General features: G+C 40.3%; 1 protein-coding gene across 1 annotated transcript in view; it reads right to left on the bottom strand.

Annotated features, from left to right (window-relative positions):
* Positions 1 to 8,478, bottom strand: part of LOC130141902 (GTP-binding protein Rit2-like) — a 39,599-nt gene extending 31,121 nt beyond the window's left edge. Inside the window, exon 1 of the mRNA XM_056323195.1 lies at positions 8,449 to 8,478. Coding sequence (XP_056179170.1) covers positions 8,449 to 8,478 — 30 coding nt within the window. The remainder of the gene's footprint in view (positions 1 to 8,448) is intronic.
* Positions 8,479 to 17,275: the final 8,797 nt, after the last annotated feature.

Genomic DNA, 17,275 nt, shown 5'->3' with positions numbered 1-17,275 from the left:
GAAATGAGATTTCCACTACATGATTTAGAAGCTGTAACATCATCTCTGCTTTAACATGAAACCCGGAAATGTACCTTCAGAGCGCACCATCATGAGCACAACTAGGCACTTTCGATTTTCACCCTGAGTCACCAAAGTTCCAGCAAGATTTCAGTTTGAACTTCAGTGAGAGCACCTTTAAGCCCTCTGTGAGGAAAGAGGCTATTTTAGCTGTTGACTTCAATGGGAATTTATTAGGTCTTGATTTATTTGGGAGCTGTGTAGGTAAGAGAGGCAGCAAATTCAAAGACATCTGCAAAGACAATCAGCTAAATCCAGGATGATTAGAATGGACAGCTTCTGAAAAATAGGGGTGTAGGGATGTGGGAAGATCTTCCTAGCAGAGATACACGGAGACATGTTTCAGTGGTGACAGTCAGCGCTGGAAAAACGGGGAAATTTAAAGCAGAGATTTTCTCATATCAATTCAAACTGGACCTTGAAGTGGAATAGCTACACCCAGGCTGTCCGGTGTCCTGGTCTGATGGTCTGCAGTGTGGTGCTGCTGCCACGGGTCTCTGCTTGCTCCAAAATCTCTAGTCATTACATGCCATATTATGGATGTTTTGGTCCCTTCTTGAAATAAAACTTACTACTCTCCAGCCTTTCTCTACCATTGTTCTCACCAGCTTTTACTGATGGCTTTATTCTGATTTCTTTTCTTACCTTACAACCCCCAGTTCTGATAAAAATCATAATATTGCAATAATCCTGTCCCCCAATTAAATATGAGGGTTTGTTCCAGCAGTTGTATATGATAAAAAAATTATATATAAGTAAAAAGAAAAAAAAAGTAAAAATTGTACAATTTTGTGGAGAATTTTTCCTAAAAAGTGAACATAAGTGACAAAAGATGAGCTTTATTTAAATTGGAAAGCATAATATTTTCAGCTACTTAAAAGTTCAATGCATAGGGTTATTTTATCTTTTTCCTGAATCTAAAACAATCTTTCAAAGGGATTGAAGATTGCGCTCATTTTTTTTAATTTAAAAAATGAAGTTAAAAATTTCAAAAAAAACTTTTTCTAATTAAGAAAAAAAGCATATCATCATATGACACTTTATGAAAGTATGTAAAAACCTGCTTCCTACCTCCACAAAGAAAAAACTAAAGCATTTGGATATGAAGGATTCTGGATGGCCTAAACTCAGCCCACTCCTGCACAAGTGGCAAGCTGTCTATAATGACATAGTCACATACAGTAGTTTCAGTGACTGTCCTGCTTGCTTTAGAATCACAGAATCATAGAATCATATAGGTTGGAAAAGACCTTTAAGATCATCAAGTCCAACTGTTAAACCAGCGCTGCAAAGTCCATCACTAAACCATGTCCCTAAGAACCACATCTACATGTCTTTTAAATACTCCCCAGGGCTGGTGACTCCATCACATCCTTGGGCAGCCCATTCCAGTGCTTGACAACCCTTTCAATAAAGACATTTTTCCAAATACCCAACCTAAACCTCCCCTGGTGCAATCTGAGGCTGTTTTTTCTTATTGTGTTGCTTGTTATCTGGGAGAAGAGACTGACCCCTCCTGCCTACAAGCGCTGTTCAGGTATTTGTAGAGAGTGAGAAGGTCTCCCCTCAGCCCCCTCCTCTCCAGGCTGAACCCCCCCAGCTCACCCAGACGCTCCCCATCATCCTTGTGCCCCAGCCCCTTCCCCAGCCCCGCTGCCCAGCTCTGGACACACTCCAGCCCCTCAAGGTCTGTCTGGGAGCTAGTGGCCCAGAACCCAACGCACCATTCCAGGGGCGGCCTCACCAGTGCCGAGGGCAGTGGGATGGGCACTGCCCTGGTCCTGCTGGCCACACCATTGCTGACACCAGCCAGGATGCTGTTGGCCTCCTTGGCCACCTGGGCACACGGCTGGCTCATGCCCAGCCGGCTGCCAACCAGCCCCCCAGGCCCTTTCCTACCAGGCAGTCCCCAGCCGCTCTGCCCCCAGCCCATAGTGCTGCAGGGAGCTGGTGTGACCCACGGGGAGGACCCAGCACTGAGTCTTGTTGAACCTCATACAGCTGGCCTTGGCCCATCGGTCCAGCCTGTCCAGATCCCTCTGCAGAGCCTTCCTGCCCTCCAGCAGATCAACACTCCACCCCCCAGCCTGGTGTCATCTGCAAACTGACTGAAGGTGCCCTCAGTCCCCTTGTCCAGATCACCGGTAAAGACATTAAACAGGACTGGCCCCAGCACTGAGTCCTGGGGAACACCACTTGTGACCAGCTGCCAGCTGGATGTAACTCCATTCCCCACCACTCTTCCAGCTCGGCCGTCCAGCCAGCTTTTAACTCAGTGCAGAGCACACACGTCCCAGCCACGAGCAGGCAGTTTCTCCAGGAGATGCTGTGGGAAACGGTGTCAAAGGTTTTACTAAGGTCCAGGCAGACAACATTCACCACCTTTCCCTCATCCACCAGGTGCATCACCTTGTTGTAGAAGGAGATCAGATTCATTAAGCAGGACCTGCCTTTCACAAACCCATGCTGGCTGGGTCTGATCCTCTGGTTGTCCTGCACGTGACTCAGCTCAGCAAATTAGAGGCACATAACTTGCTTCAAACAAATACTTCATCCCATTGATAATAGGATGACCCAGAGACTTAATTGTGTGATACATTGCCTTGCTGAGAAAGCCAGATCTCTCTAACCAACATATATTTCAGTCAATAGACCTCTTTCTAGAGATTGCTGAACAAGAAACTCAGTGCCAAAGAGGGACTGTATAGAATGAATTAGGCTAGTTACAATATAAGTAATCTATTATGACATGACAATAATGCATGCAGTAGAATTTATTTTTTTTATATCTTTTTTCTTAACTAAAAATGAAAAAGTAAATATGAAAATGTGTAAAGTAAAATACGACATTTCCTTCATATGAATTCTATGAATACTATAAGGTATTATTAATACATTTCCATGCAGGTGAGTGCCCATTTGCATTCAATTCATGCATACATAATTAACATTTGACTTGCATAAATTTAGCCTGCACTCTTGGCTCTGCAGCTGGATACTTTAAAGCTGATATGCCATGGTCCTGTTTCTCTCTTTACTTAAACTGATGTGAGTTTTAATGCAGTAGCTTTAAAACAGTGTAATGCAGAGAGACATTTGTATACTTCATTTGTACTTGGGATAAAAATGAAGCTGGAACCTAAATAAATCCTTCTTATTTGTTAAGGAAATTAATTGGGAGTTCAGAGTTAGTTATATCTAAAAGACCCATTGGCCTCTGGATGTAAGTCATAGCTTTCAGTAAGTAAATGTAAGATATCTGTATCTAATACCCTCCTGAGCAACTTCAGGTTTACCCTGATATCACGCCACTGTAATCAGTAAAGTTTCAACTTGAAAGCTGGAGCAAGGCTATTTTTATAACCCTTTTACTTTGCAAAGATAACACTGAATGTACAAACACGTGTTATTTTCTTTTGGTTTGTTTTCTCAAACTACTGACCTTAAAACACTTCCACAAAGATGTGCCAGAATCACTGTCCCATTTTCATTATTAATATATGCTAACATCTTCTGTTGGTGGTAGTGAAAAACATTCTGTTGAGCATTGACCAAACACATGAATATAAATGGTTTTCTAGGCAATTTTATTTGGAAGATGCTCTTCACTTGTAGGATTTGCCTTTGCCTCAAGAAATGTAGAGATGAAACAAGGAGATATGACTTTCCTTTGCAATATTCTTTCTTTGCATATGTGCAAAAAGCAGGATAGTACAGATAATTTAGAAAAGCTTAACAATATCTTCAATTGGGGTGTGACAAGCAGGGGTATTCTCCACCTGTATTTGAATAGAAAATATATGGGAGATTTAAGGACCACTTTTCTCATGGTGCTCATTTAAAAGGAAGTCCTAAAGCCCACACTTATCAAGGGAATTGTTATCTTAAGCAGACACCCTCAACCAGAGAACAGACCATAACACCCATTTATGACCTATCAGCTTTTAATGCTCAAACACAACCAAGTCTTTTGAGGGGCACTATCTTTCTGTTTACCATGTGTATCCACTCATCTCCTGGACTACTAGGACAATGAATTTTTCCAGCACAGGAGGTAGAAGGGGGATGCATAAATGGAAAAGCAGATTTCCCACCTCACATCACATGGACCAAGAAGACAAGTGAGAAGTGGAAGAGCTGTACCATTTAGTTCTGGTCTACTGTTAACATTTTTAAACTGAGACCTTTAGTAGGGGCTGTAGCGATAGAGCAAAGGGTGATGATTTTAAACTAAAAGTGGGTAGATTTAGATTAGATATTAGGAAGAAATTCTTCACTGTGAGGGTGGCGAGGTGCTGGCACAGGCTGCCCAGAGGAGCTGTGGGTGCCCCATCCCTGGCAGTGCTCAAGGCCAGGCTGGACGGGGTTTGGAGCCACCTGGTCTGGTGGAAGATGTCCCTGCCCATGGCAGGGGATTGGAACTGGGTGGTCTTTGAAGGTCCCTTCCAACCCTAACCATTCTATAATTCTATACTTCTATGATTTCCTCTCAGGAAGTAATGGAAATACATCTAAGTGAGGGATTACATAAACATCTTTATTGTACTGTTGGACTACGGAGTGGAGGCATTAATCTGGAAAAAAACTAGCCTCCTAGAGATCAAGAGCTGGGTATGTGTGTATGTTGGATCCAGGGTTTTTTGTTGTGTGTTTTGGTTTTTTGTTTGTGGTTTGTTTTTTTTTTTAAATTAGTAGCTATAGTGCTAAGCAGAAACCTTGTGACTTCACATACTCCCTAAGGATATCAGAAGGGACTACTATGTGGCTAGCCTTTTTAGTCCAGACATAGCACACATGATGGCCACATTAAGGAAACAGAAACTCTTGAGATCTGAGACAAACACACAGTTTTACATATGGACTGAGAAGAACAGAAGTGAAGATGTTCCACTGAAATGGCATCTGAGTGTATATAAAACACAGCAGGAAAGTCTTCATCAGGAGCACTAGCAAACTCACTGTCTAATTGCCTCTCTTTAAAAATTATTCACATTATTACAAATGCTGTCGGGTATATTTACACTAGTCAAAATGTTTGAGTACATTAAATTTTCTTTCACCTAATTAATTTATAATAGTAATATAATGTTCCCTTTAAAATTAATTGGGAGCTGCTAAGCCATGTGTATCTGAACTTTACATCCTGCAGCTCTATAGGAGTGAAATTTATTAAAAAGCCAAACTCCAGCTGCCATTTCAGTAAAGCATTAAGATAATGTACATAAAAAGAGACAAGAATAATAATCAGACATCAGTCAATAAATCAGACAATAACTATGTTTCTTATATTAAGTTCAGTATTATTCTTTTTTCTGGGTCTAACTAAGATCGCAGCTTTTGGTTTAGATAGAATGTATCAGAAAGATTTAATATTTTAATAACAAAACAAAAAAAAAGTGGAATGTTTTTATTGATAATGTCGTAAGATATAACTATGATTCAAACAGAGAGTACAAGAATGAACATTTTTTAGGGTACCAAAGATAAAACTGAAATAAACTTCTCCATCCCTATAATCTGTATAATTTGTAAATGTATGAATATGAGCTGGACAGTTAAAATATCTGGTAAAACTTTTTTTTAAAACATAATTATTCTCTTTTTTTATATAGAATATGGGCTTAAGTATTTTATTTCTTACAAACATTAAAAAAATTAAAAGAGATACAAATTTCAGCTTAAAAAATTATACTACTTGCCTTGAATTATTACTGATCATTTACTGTTTTCCAAGATGGGAAAAAAACCCGAGACTTCCAAATGGTTTCTGAATGGCACCTTTTTTTATTATTATTAATTCTTTCCTCCTTTATTGAATATCTCAGTGAAATCAACAAAGAATGGTTTTTTCAAAAAGCATTTTAAGGTGGGTTTTTTAATTGATTGTCCTTTATAGTACTATGAAAAAAAAGACAAAATTTCTTCCTTAAGCCTTTTTTTAATCTTGCTTTCTTTTTGTAAAATGAATAAATCTTTGTTTTTCAGCTTTCCTTTTTTATAGGACATCATTCTGGAGACAGAAGTACAATAATTAATGCAAGATTGTGTTGCAATCAGTTATCTTAGTGCTGGAGAAGCTAGATTCATAAAAAATATACCAAAGCACTTCTTCAGCTATGAGCAGGTAACTGCTTCATGACAAATAGATTTGGATGGTATATGATTTAAAGGGGAGTTGGAACGGGCTTTTCATCTGCATTACAGACATGTTCCAGTACCTGAAATATAGGTCAGCTGCCTCTTTCCTCCATTTCTTAATTCTACTCTATATTCCTTCTAAATAAATACTCTCTCTTCTTCTCTTAGATACTATCAATTGCAGATAAACCCAATCAGATTCTCACATATGTAGATGAGCCCAAAGATGTTTTATTTGGTTAAGGAGGTGCCAAACCAGAAGAAGGAAGTCCAAGCTCAGTCAGCCACACCTGGAGTTCTGCCTCGTTATTCTCTCTGTGTGCCAAAGAGACAGCAGGAGACCCAGCTCTTGATGTGCTTAGATTATCTGCTACATACGCATTTTAATCCAGAGACGCTCCTGAATGTAGGATGATCATGCGCCTTTGGCTGGGTGTGTGCTGTTTCTATTTATAACAAGGAATCATTAAATAAAAAGAGAGTGGATGAACAGCAACTTAAACCACTGTACCAACTACTACACGTAAACTCCTTCTATGTGAGATAAAAATATAAGTCATAGGAATTGCCCATCAAAATACATTGGTCTTACAATTTCCCTTAGCATATAATTATTTTCCTGGAGTACGAGTATGTTATAATTTGGGTGAGCATTGCTATCAGCATTTTGCAGACAAGGACACCAAGTCACAGAGGTTGCCTTCCTATGAGCTATGCACACATTATAAGCAACGAATGGCTTAGAATAGTAGAACTGGCAGCTTTGATTGCCTGGTATTCTGTAAATCCATAGATAGCTGTATCCCTGAAAATGAGTCAAGTAGGAAAATTAGTACTAGACTAGTAGCTAGGACACTTAAATATCCCATTTCCAGTTCTGTGTAGTGTTACATAATTTGACATTATACCAGCAATTAAGGATACTTCAGATTATTCTTTCCAGCGCTGCTGCTTTTTATTTCTTAGTGTTGAGCTATGTTTGCCATTATGCTGTCAGTTGTTTAGTTTGGTAAGGTCTTTGTCAGATCTTTCAGGCTTTGCTCAGTTTTACATTAACAGAAGAAGTTGCCAGCTCCCACCTATACAAGTGATGGTAACAGACATCATCACTCCAGGTAGAAGAATCTTGATGATGATTTTCAGAACAGAGAACAAATGACTGCTGCTTTGCCAAATGCAGACAGAAACCCTTCCTTCAGTAACCACACACTTTGAACATCTCTACTGTTTCTATGAAAAAGGAGGTAAGTAATGCAGCATTTAACGCAGATAGTACCTCTCTGCTAGCCTCATTCCTATAGAAAGACTATAGCAAAGGCCTTGAGAAAATTAAAATAATCTAAGAAAAACCAAAGCATTAGTCATGTTAAGTGCTTATCATAAAAGGAATTTATATATTTATTCATTATACATTCAGTTGCATGATGAGAAACACAGCCCTTCCTATCTTTCAGGTTTCACTTTAGCATTCAAATTACTATAAACATATTTTCAGATAAAATAGTAAACCAAGGTCTCGGCTACATATGTCTTCCGAAAAGATTCTGTAACATTGTTTCCAAATGGCCCTGCTAAATTCAAATGTATATTACCGTTGTACATTTCAATTCTCCTTATTAATTTCAGTTGAAGATGCAATTCTTAGTTTCCTTTATTTAGCTTTTCTTCAGCATTATGACATGCTCTTAACTAATTACTGCGTTCTGTTTTAGAGGTTCCGGTATCTTCAGTGGCACATAAATCTTTCAGTGTTCATTAGATAATTCATGATTTCAAGAAATAATGATGCAAACAGAAATACAACAAAGTATTTCTATTTTGTAAGTCAGAAAACAAAAGAGCAGAACAACTGAAATAACTTTTAGTTGATTTTGTCCTCCTTAAATAAGTACTGCTAATATCTTCAGTGGAAAGCAGAAGCATAACTAGACTATGCCTGGATGCTCAAATAAACTTCTGCACTTAATCCTGCTACCATCAAGGAAAAGTGCCTAAATACCTGGAGGTGACAGGGGCAAAATTACCAGTTGAGCATCCAGAATAAAGATTTGAGTTTAAGCCCAGTAAGTCCCTTGCAGTCTGACTATTTGTTATTAGTTGTTTTTAATGGAGACACCTTCACTGTGATACGCTTGTCTCCCTCCTCTGACTTAGGCTTTGTCTGCCATTGCCTGTACCCTGTCTGCATCTGGTTACAATAATAAAGCTAAAAGCTTCCTCAGCCTAATGAGCATTTTGTTTGGTTCTCACCTCACCGCAGTCCTCCTCTTCTAATGCCATTATGTATCTGTCTTAAAACAGCTGCTCTCAAATTAAGTTTCTCCTTCTTGTTGGGCTGCCTAATGTTTCAGATCTGTGCTCTCTGCAGGGCAAGACTGATAACACACAGCTGCTGAAGGAGCCTAATTGATTTTTAGCTTTGGGTACTTATGTGGCAGCTTGCTTGGTGACCTGAAATGCACAAAGTGCCTTCCAAACTGCAAAATCGCTTATCCATTGCACTTCTGCTGTCTTTTCTTTTTCTTTTCTTTTTTTTTTTCCTTTTTTTTCCCCCCTAGTTGTACCTATAGATGTGTACAAGCACCTCTTTTTCAATGTCAGCTTGCAGTTTCGTTACTGTGGTACCCTTTCATTATCTGCTGAAAAGCAGGGGAAGCAAGAGCAACTTAATCTCACTTAGTGGTAAGCACAAAAAAAGAAGCATCACCTGCACTCTACAAGGTTGTGTGTGAACAGAAATCTGAGTGAATTGAACTTTTGAGTCACTTAAATCTTGTTTTTCTTCTCCCTTTGGGTCCTTATTATCATGATGTTTACTAACAAAACACTTGGAAAAGGAGGCAATGGCCTGAGTGGCTTTCAAGAAGAACCAAAATTAAGAATCATTTTGTTGCGTGAAGTATTGCATGGAAGAGGTTTTAATCTACATGTGCTTGTCAAGAAGGAGGCAAAGCACAACATACAACAGAAAATCAAGGTAAGATACCAATTTCAGGCAAAGAAGGTCAAACATATAAGACCTAAGTGGCCAGCAAGGCAAACACATCACATACATACATATAAAGTTTCAGGTCTCTGTCGTCAGGGCTCAAAGCTTTTATATGGTGCAAATAAATTATAACAGTATATGTGAACATAACACCCTCAGCCTGCATTCATGGTAGCAAATGCTCCACAGAAATCAACCAAGCTCACCCATCGTTTATAACAATACTGACTACAAGAACCATCTCTCCCCTACTACTTACCCCTCATACAGTGAACACTTTCTCACTGTTGACTTGGATGCCTCAGTTCTTTTGCTTCATTTCCAACTCAGTATTCTGATGCAACAAGCCAACAGATCTTTCTAAACTGAGTACTGATATTTATCCATTCCCATGAGATGCTTCACTGTAGGGTGATTAGCCATATACAGAGAGAGATATATCTGTGTGGGGGTTTATGTGTTTGTGAATGTACCTGTGTATACAAACACAAAGATGCATATAAGACTAAGAGTATCTCAATGTGCAAGAAGAGAGTATTGTAAATGAATCCCTGTGTGGAGTACCTGCAATGTCTCAAACTACTTACCTAGTCCTGGAAAAAATCAGGTCCAGGAGCAGATTGAAAATTAAACACAAAAAAATCACTACAAATATCTTCTGCTATAGAAATGTAGGCTATTTTTATATTACTACAGTATATATATATATATATATTTTACTATTTGCAACTTTTTCCTAGTTGCAAATATGCATTTCCCCCCTTAAAATGTAATTATTAATAAAAGCAAAATGCATGTTCACAAGAGCCCATGAAAACGGAATCCTTAGGAGTTCTAATCAAGTTCTAACTACAATTCATATAAACAAGAAGAAGTCTAGAAAATAATGCACATCTCTTCCTTCCTTCCTATAGATTTGTGGATGGAGAAGCTGATTGCATCCTTATATAATAACATATTGTGAAATGTAGGATTCCCCTGGATGTAATATAGGTCACCTCCTATAAACGATGGGCTTCTGTAGAGAGGTTGGGATACATCAAACTATTGGGTAAAAGACTGACAAATTCATCTGAATAATTTGGCCTAATACAGTAGCTATCAGTCATGGCGCAAATGCTGTTATCAACAAAGCCACCGTTTATGATTTTAATCTGCAAACATGCACAGATGTGACTAAATGTGTATACACAGGATATGACTTGCTGCCCAAAAACTTCACTGAGCTATTCTTTAGGCTGTACTGCAGTCCTTCAAACTGGCTAAACGTTGCTTATAAAGTGTCCCACCCATGTGAATAAGATTGAGTAACAAATATTTTTCTCAGAACCAGCTCTCAAATAGAAAATAGGATTTCTTACAAATGTTAGCATTTTTGCAAATCAAGGCTAAAGATAACTCAGGCAAACCTTTGCTGTGGCATTTGCTTTTCTGTTAGAAACCGCTTGAAATAATGCTAATATTTAATAAAGGTATATCATTACTTTCTCTGCTTCCAGAAAAAAATGTCATTTGCTTCAAAGTTGTACATGAACAAAGTGAACAAATTACTCCTGTTTAATCAAAACATGATAATTAACAGGAGTCCAAGTACCCTTATCTTGGGGAACAAGAATAGCAGGTAGCAATTTCACTGCTCTTTCAAGTCCATGATTGTGCTACTGAGTGGGAGGATGTGATTTCACTTCTTACCATGTCAGGGGGAGTAATTAACAAGTTGAATACATCAGGGGATCAGTAGGGATGGTGCCTTGGATTTAGTAAGGTGTAGATGGCTGCTGGTTTCCATGAAAGAAAAGTTAATGGAGACATTTGTCCTGTGATGAAGAATTTTGAATTGAGCACGATAAATCATCCACCTCAGGGGTCCTCAAACTTTTTAAACAGGAGGCCGGCGCGCGGATGAAGTGGCAGGAATTCATCTGGGGCTGCTTGGTTTCCCCCCCCAACCCCAGCGGGGGGGGGCGGGGGGGCGGGGGGGTTCTGTAAATACCGGGGGCCGGATTGAGGACCCTGGGGGGCCATATCCGGACCGCGGGCCGTAGTTTGAGGACCCCTGCTCTACCTCTAGGAAACGATAGTATCTGTGCCTCTTACAATTTCAAAAATCATGTAAGGAATATTTTTACAAATCATGATATACAAGGAATAGGAAAGCATGTTTTCCACTGATGACCCTATTTATGGCTTGCAAGCTCCTTCTAAGTTCAGGATCCTAATAATAATTATCATCACTGTATGTGGGTTGTGATACCTACGACAGAACTACTGGGCTAAAGCCACAGAATGACTTAGGTGTTCACCCTAACTTCAGTCATCTAATTCCTAGGATCTTTGAATCTCCTCAGTTGCCACATAACATAACCCCTGTTTTAGCCCTAAGAAGCTAAGCTTTCCTTTAAAGTATTTCACATTTGAAAGCATTATTCATCTGACTAACGTGAGATGCAGATGTTAGGGTGAGATGAATCATGCTATAGAACTTCAGCACATTTACATTATGAATTAAAACCCACAACCTGCATGTGACTTTACTGTGGTTTAATATTCCAGATAAACATAGAAACTCTCCTGCCTTAATGTCACCAGCCAGATGGACACTTTGCTCACACTTAAACCCAGTCATGATCTATAGACTAGGAGCTGAATTCCCCAGATTGTATCAGTGGTTCAATTCAATGAGAGCATGTATATAAAACTCTACTAAAAATGTACAATAGCTAAGAACCTAAGAATGAGATGCTGTCCCAATTCTCTATGATACGTCAATGTTTAGAGTATCACTGTAGGCATGAAAAGCTCTGCTCTGAGGACAAGCTCTTCTGTGGTAAGAAGCACCCTTCAACTCCTTTTGCCACTCCAATTTATTAGGTGGATCAATTAGAGACTTGGTGAATCAAAGCACGGGGAACTGAGGGTTGTTTCACTGAGTCAAATCAAAAACACCTCTTACTGAGATTAAGGTCTTCTACCTGTATGAAGCTGATAAGAAAAAAGAATAAATGGCCTATTTTGTGTAGAAGACAGAAAAATATTTTTTAATGGTTTATAATCTTAGTGGACTGTATATTTTAAATATTATAGATATCATTATGAAATAATTCTCATAAAATTGTTTCATTATTATCATTATTACTAGTATTTCTATTATTAAAAGATATACCACATAACTGCTTTTATATTGTTACAGCTATGATAAAAGGCTTTTTTTTTCGCTTCCTAAATTTTCAGCTGGCTAATCAGTGCATAAGAATAGCAGCCACAAGGCCACATGTTGATTGTTTTTGGTTGTTTTCCTTCTCTCTCTGTTTAACAGACATACAATTAAATTTCGGAGGTTTCTAGGAGGAATAGAAGGGTTATATACCATGCTCTGATCCTCCATTGACACTTTATTCAGTGGAAAAGAGAAAATGGCCAAGTGAGGAATATACCTTACCTCTAACACAAAAAGAGTTAATGGAGGATAGAAAATAATAAGTATTAGCCATTAAGAGCTAATGTGAACAAGCAACATAGGTCTCATGGCAACATACAGGAGAAACACTTTTCTCTCATGTTCTAGCCATGGTAAGCAGATGTTTGGAAGAGATGTTTGAGGAATAGATAGAGTTGTTCACCTGTTTGTTTGCTTTCTGAAACAAGGGAGAAGGGGAAGTCAAATCACTGGCCAGATTATCAATTAAAGTCATTCAGATTAGGTAAATGCTCCAAATGAGAATATAAAAAGTAGAGCCACAGAAGATCAACAGTCCATTCAAACCATTTTCCTCTTTTGGAGAGTGACCAATAGCCCAAGAAATCCAACACAATGATTTTTGCTTGACATATTTTCTCATCTATGAGTTATTTACATCTCAAAGGACTTTCTGAGCTGGAAGCAAAATCTTCGTTTTCAAAAGCCCTTGATGGTTATCTAAATTGTTGGCACAGATAGTTATCGGTATTCTTTTTGATAAAAGACATTGACTTGAGAAGAAATTTTAGATCAAGAGCTGGTGTCTAACAGTGACCATGCATGAGATGTTTGACTCAGTTTTCACATATTGCCTGTCCCAGAAATAAAAGGATCTCTTCTCTCCTATTATTCCCGCTTATGCTCCCATTTCCCCCATGTGGTTTTATGTAGAGGGATTTTTAAAGGACCGAGGACATATGTTACCATTGTCCGGGTTGGACAACCCAGGCCTGTTAGTTGAAGCTGCAGAGCAACTTCAAATTGTCTTTGAAGGAAGCAGTGTGAGAAAGAAAACAAGCTATGCACAAACAAGAAGCCAGGTGCAGAGCAAGTCCTGGGAACCACGGAATCAGCACACTCTCATTGGCACACTCTGATCAGGCACATGCAGCATGCTTACCAATCAGCGACTCAGACACCCGCATGACCAGAGACTTTTATCCAATCACCTGTGTGTAGAGCTGCATGAGCGGTTGGTTTAAGTTATAAATATGACCTGTTTGTTTAATAAAGTGAGCACGGCATGTAGCCATATTGGCGTGATTGTCGTGACTTGGCCGACTCTCCACGGGGGACCCTCTTCATCTGGCGCCTGAACAGGGACCCATTTATTCAATTAAATGCGGTTTAGCTTAAAAGCTATTCGCTTAAATGTGGAAGTCTCCGTGCATCGGACCCGAAGGGAAGTTGTCCGATTAGGGAGCTGGAGGTCGGAGGCAGGCAGAACCTGGAAGGCGAAAAGCGGAGTCCAGAGTTTGGTGTAGAGCTGCAGATCGCAGCCCTGCCAGATGTAAGACTGCGACGAATAAAACACGGCAGGGCTCTCCACTGATACCCTCTCTGAGAGAGGGGAGGGCACTAAAGACAAAAGCGACGAATGAAACATGGCAGGGCTATCCACTGATACCCTTTCTGTGAGAGGGGGGAGCACTAAGGAAGACAGCGATGGAATTAGATGCGGCAATTAAACTGTTAACTAGTATCCTCTTTAAGAGAGGTGAGAGCACTAAAGAAACAGAAGTAGAGGCTTTAGTTCGCTGGGCACGAAAAAGGATAAGATTCCCGAGCCCACATTACTGTTTAGTATTATGGAATGGAGTGGGAAATTGCCTCTGGGATACTACGATCGAGGGAGGTAAAGAAGGAAAAGAAGCTAAAGCGTTAGGAGCTACGTGGCGGTCTATAATTAACACTCTGGAAACTATGAAGGCGGAAAAAAAAGTAGCGGCAGCAGCTATAGAAGCGTTGGGAGGAGATGTGGTAGAAAAGCCAATAGAGCAGAAGGGTGATTCGCCTAAGCCTTCTCTCTTGGCTACACTTTTTGGAGTTGGGCATACTCGTCCCATGAAGGGTATGTCAGCCCCTGCATGTTCAACAGTGCAGGAGTTTTTAGATAAGACAGCAGACAAACCGGAAGTTACTCTCCTCGGGGGTCTGTTGTAACTGAGCCGAAACCGGAAGAGCCTGTTGAGCCTCCCCAGGAAGGAGGAGCAGCGAGTCATGCTGCACCAATTGGAGCTGTGGGTGGAGCAAGGCCAAAACGGATGGTGGTGACAGCTTGTAGGTCAAACCAGGGGGGGAAAAAGCGCTGTCCGATGTCGTATCCTCCTCTTCCTGAAACATCATCAGACGAATTTGAGGTGGAAGGCGGGGAGAAGCTTTGTGATAACAATACAGAGAAATCCTTACAGGAGGCAATAGATCAATTAAGAAACCTGGAAAAGCGAGTTGAAATGAACCTGCCTACTACTTCAGTACCTGTAGTTCCTCCAGTTAACCCAACTACCCCTCCGATGCTGAACTCGAGAAAAGATCCAATTCTACAGCATTGGTCTGGTGTTGTTTGTGATGCTGTTTTGGAGGGTGACTGGCAGGTGACTAGCTCGTTAGTTTGTCCAGTAGTGGTTAATGATCTTGATACACATTACTGGGACATGATTTACGGTAGGTTAATGATCAGATGTGAGCGATGGGAGCGTTGCAACCTGGTCTTCCAACTTTTATGATGATCCCTCAGAACTGGCAAATTGTCGTGATAGAATTGAAAGACTGTTTCTTCACGATTCCCTTACACCCTGATGACACGCAAAGAGCCTCACTAATGATGATTTGCAATCGTTCCGATCCTGGTTGCATGGCACCGAAGCCAACAGTCCTTGAACTTGTTCACCAGAGCAGTGGGCTGCCCTAGAAGTTGTGTCCCGCAAGATTCAATCTGGCTGGTGTGGTCGCCGAATGGCAAACCATCCGTTATCTTTTTTGGTTTGTAATGTTGCCACTTCACCTTTTGCCCTTATTTTGCAATGGCAAAAGAAAAAGGGGGAAAATACGGCGATCGTTTTAGAGTGGTTGTTTTTGCCATTGCAACCCAGACATTGTATTTTAAGTCATCCTGAAGCAGTAGCGGCCTTGGTGAGAAAAGGAAGAGACAGGAAAATGTTGAAATTGATGGGACTGAACCGGCAGATATCAGTATTCCAGTCCGTGGTGATGATTATGAGTGGCTCCTGAGACATTCAACAGCCATATAGGAAGCCTTGATGGGTTATACAGGTGTTGTACACAACAACCAGCCAGAAGGACCTCTCTGGAAGATGTTAGAACATTACCAGTGGATTGCGAGACCATTATGCTCAAAAAGACCGGTTGAAGGGCCAACGGTGTTCACAGATGCAGGACGAAAGATGAAGAAGGCTGTGTGTGTTTGGCAATCTGATAATCAGTGGCAGAAACAAGTGATCACCGGTGAACCACGGGACAACCTTCAAACCTTAGAACTGAAAGCAGTGTGTTGGGCATTGGGAAGCTGGAACGACACACCTGTAAACATAGTATCAGACTCATTGTACGTAGTTGGTGTAGTACAGCGCATTGAAGATGCCTTGTTGAGAGAGACAAAGAACCAGCACCTTGGTGAAATGTTTCTACAACTGTGTAGTACTCTTCGACAGAGAAAACATGTATTTTGTGTTATGCGTATTAGAAGTCATCAGTGGACCATTGGTTTTGGCGAAGGTAATGCTAGAGCTGATGAAGCAGTCAGCTGTCTGGCAATAACTCCTCCAACAAATAAGTTCGAAGAAGCTCGTAACAGCCACGAGATATTTCATCAGAATGCAAAGTCTTTACATCGACAGTATCAAATACCCATAGCAGATGCAAAGGGTATTGTCCGCTCCTGTCCTCAATGCAGTCATCATGGACCTGGTTTAGGGGTGGGCACTAACCCAGAAGGTCTGAAGGCACTTCAGGTTTGGCAAATGGATGTAACACATGTACCTGACTTTGGGAAGCTTAAGTATGTGCATGTCACAATTGACACCTATTCTCATTTTATATGGGCCACTGCACAAACCGGTGAAAAGGCATTACATGTGGAGAGACACTTAATGTCTTGGTTTGCTGTCATGGGAGTACCTGTAGAAATTAAGACAGACAATAGTCCAGTGTATAGTAGTCAATGAGTCGCTAGGTTTATGACAACTTGGGGAATTAAACACATCAAAGGGATTCCTCACTCCCCAACGGGACAAGCATTTGTTGAAAGGGCAAACCGTACCCTGAAGGATTATCTTCAGAGACAGAAAGTATCGCAGGACATAGATGTAACTAAACGGTTGACTAAGGTGTTGTTTACCTTAAACTATCTCTCCCTTACGGAGGATAGAGAGGGACCACCTGTTGTTATACATCACCAAACAGCGCAAGGGAACCAAACAACTACAGTTCCTGGTTTGAATGTTTTGCATAAAAATATGGCTTCAGGTGCATGGGAAGGACCTAATCCGGTGTTATTTATCGGTAGAGGCTATTTTTTCTATCTCCACAGATAAAGGACCTATATGGGTCCCTAGCAAGTTTGTGCGACCTGTATGTCAAGATCAGAAGACAGAAGGGAGGACTCAGAGCGAGCAGACAGAATAAACTGTCTATGTTGTAAGGGATGTAACCCGCGGGTATTATGCCAATGTATGCTATGTGGGGTAAAACGGTTCTGTAAGCCAAAGCTTAAATGTTAATGGTGTAAAGAGTGTATGTGTTTGATTAGTAACCGGGCATGAAGCAAGAGAAAACATACGACTAGTGTAATACCATGCTGACTGGAGACAGTATACATCATCAGAATCCAT

Source organism: Falco biarmicus, chromosome W (genome assembly GCF_023638135.1).
Source record: "Falco biarmicus isolate bFalBia1 chromosome W, bFalBia1.pri, whole genome shotgun sequence".
Taxonomy (NCBI): domain Eukaryota; kingdom Metazoa; phylum Chordata; class Aves; order Falconiformes; family Falconidae; genus Falco; species Falco biarmicus.
The sequence above is the reverse complement of the archived record's forward strand: the minus strand, read 5'-3'. Positions and strand labels throughout refer to the sequence as shown.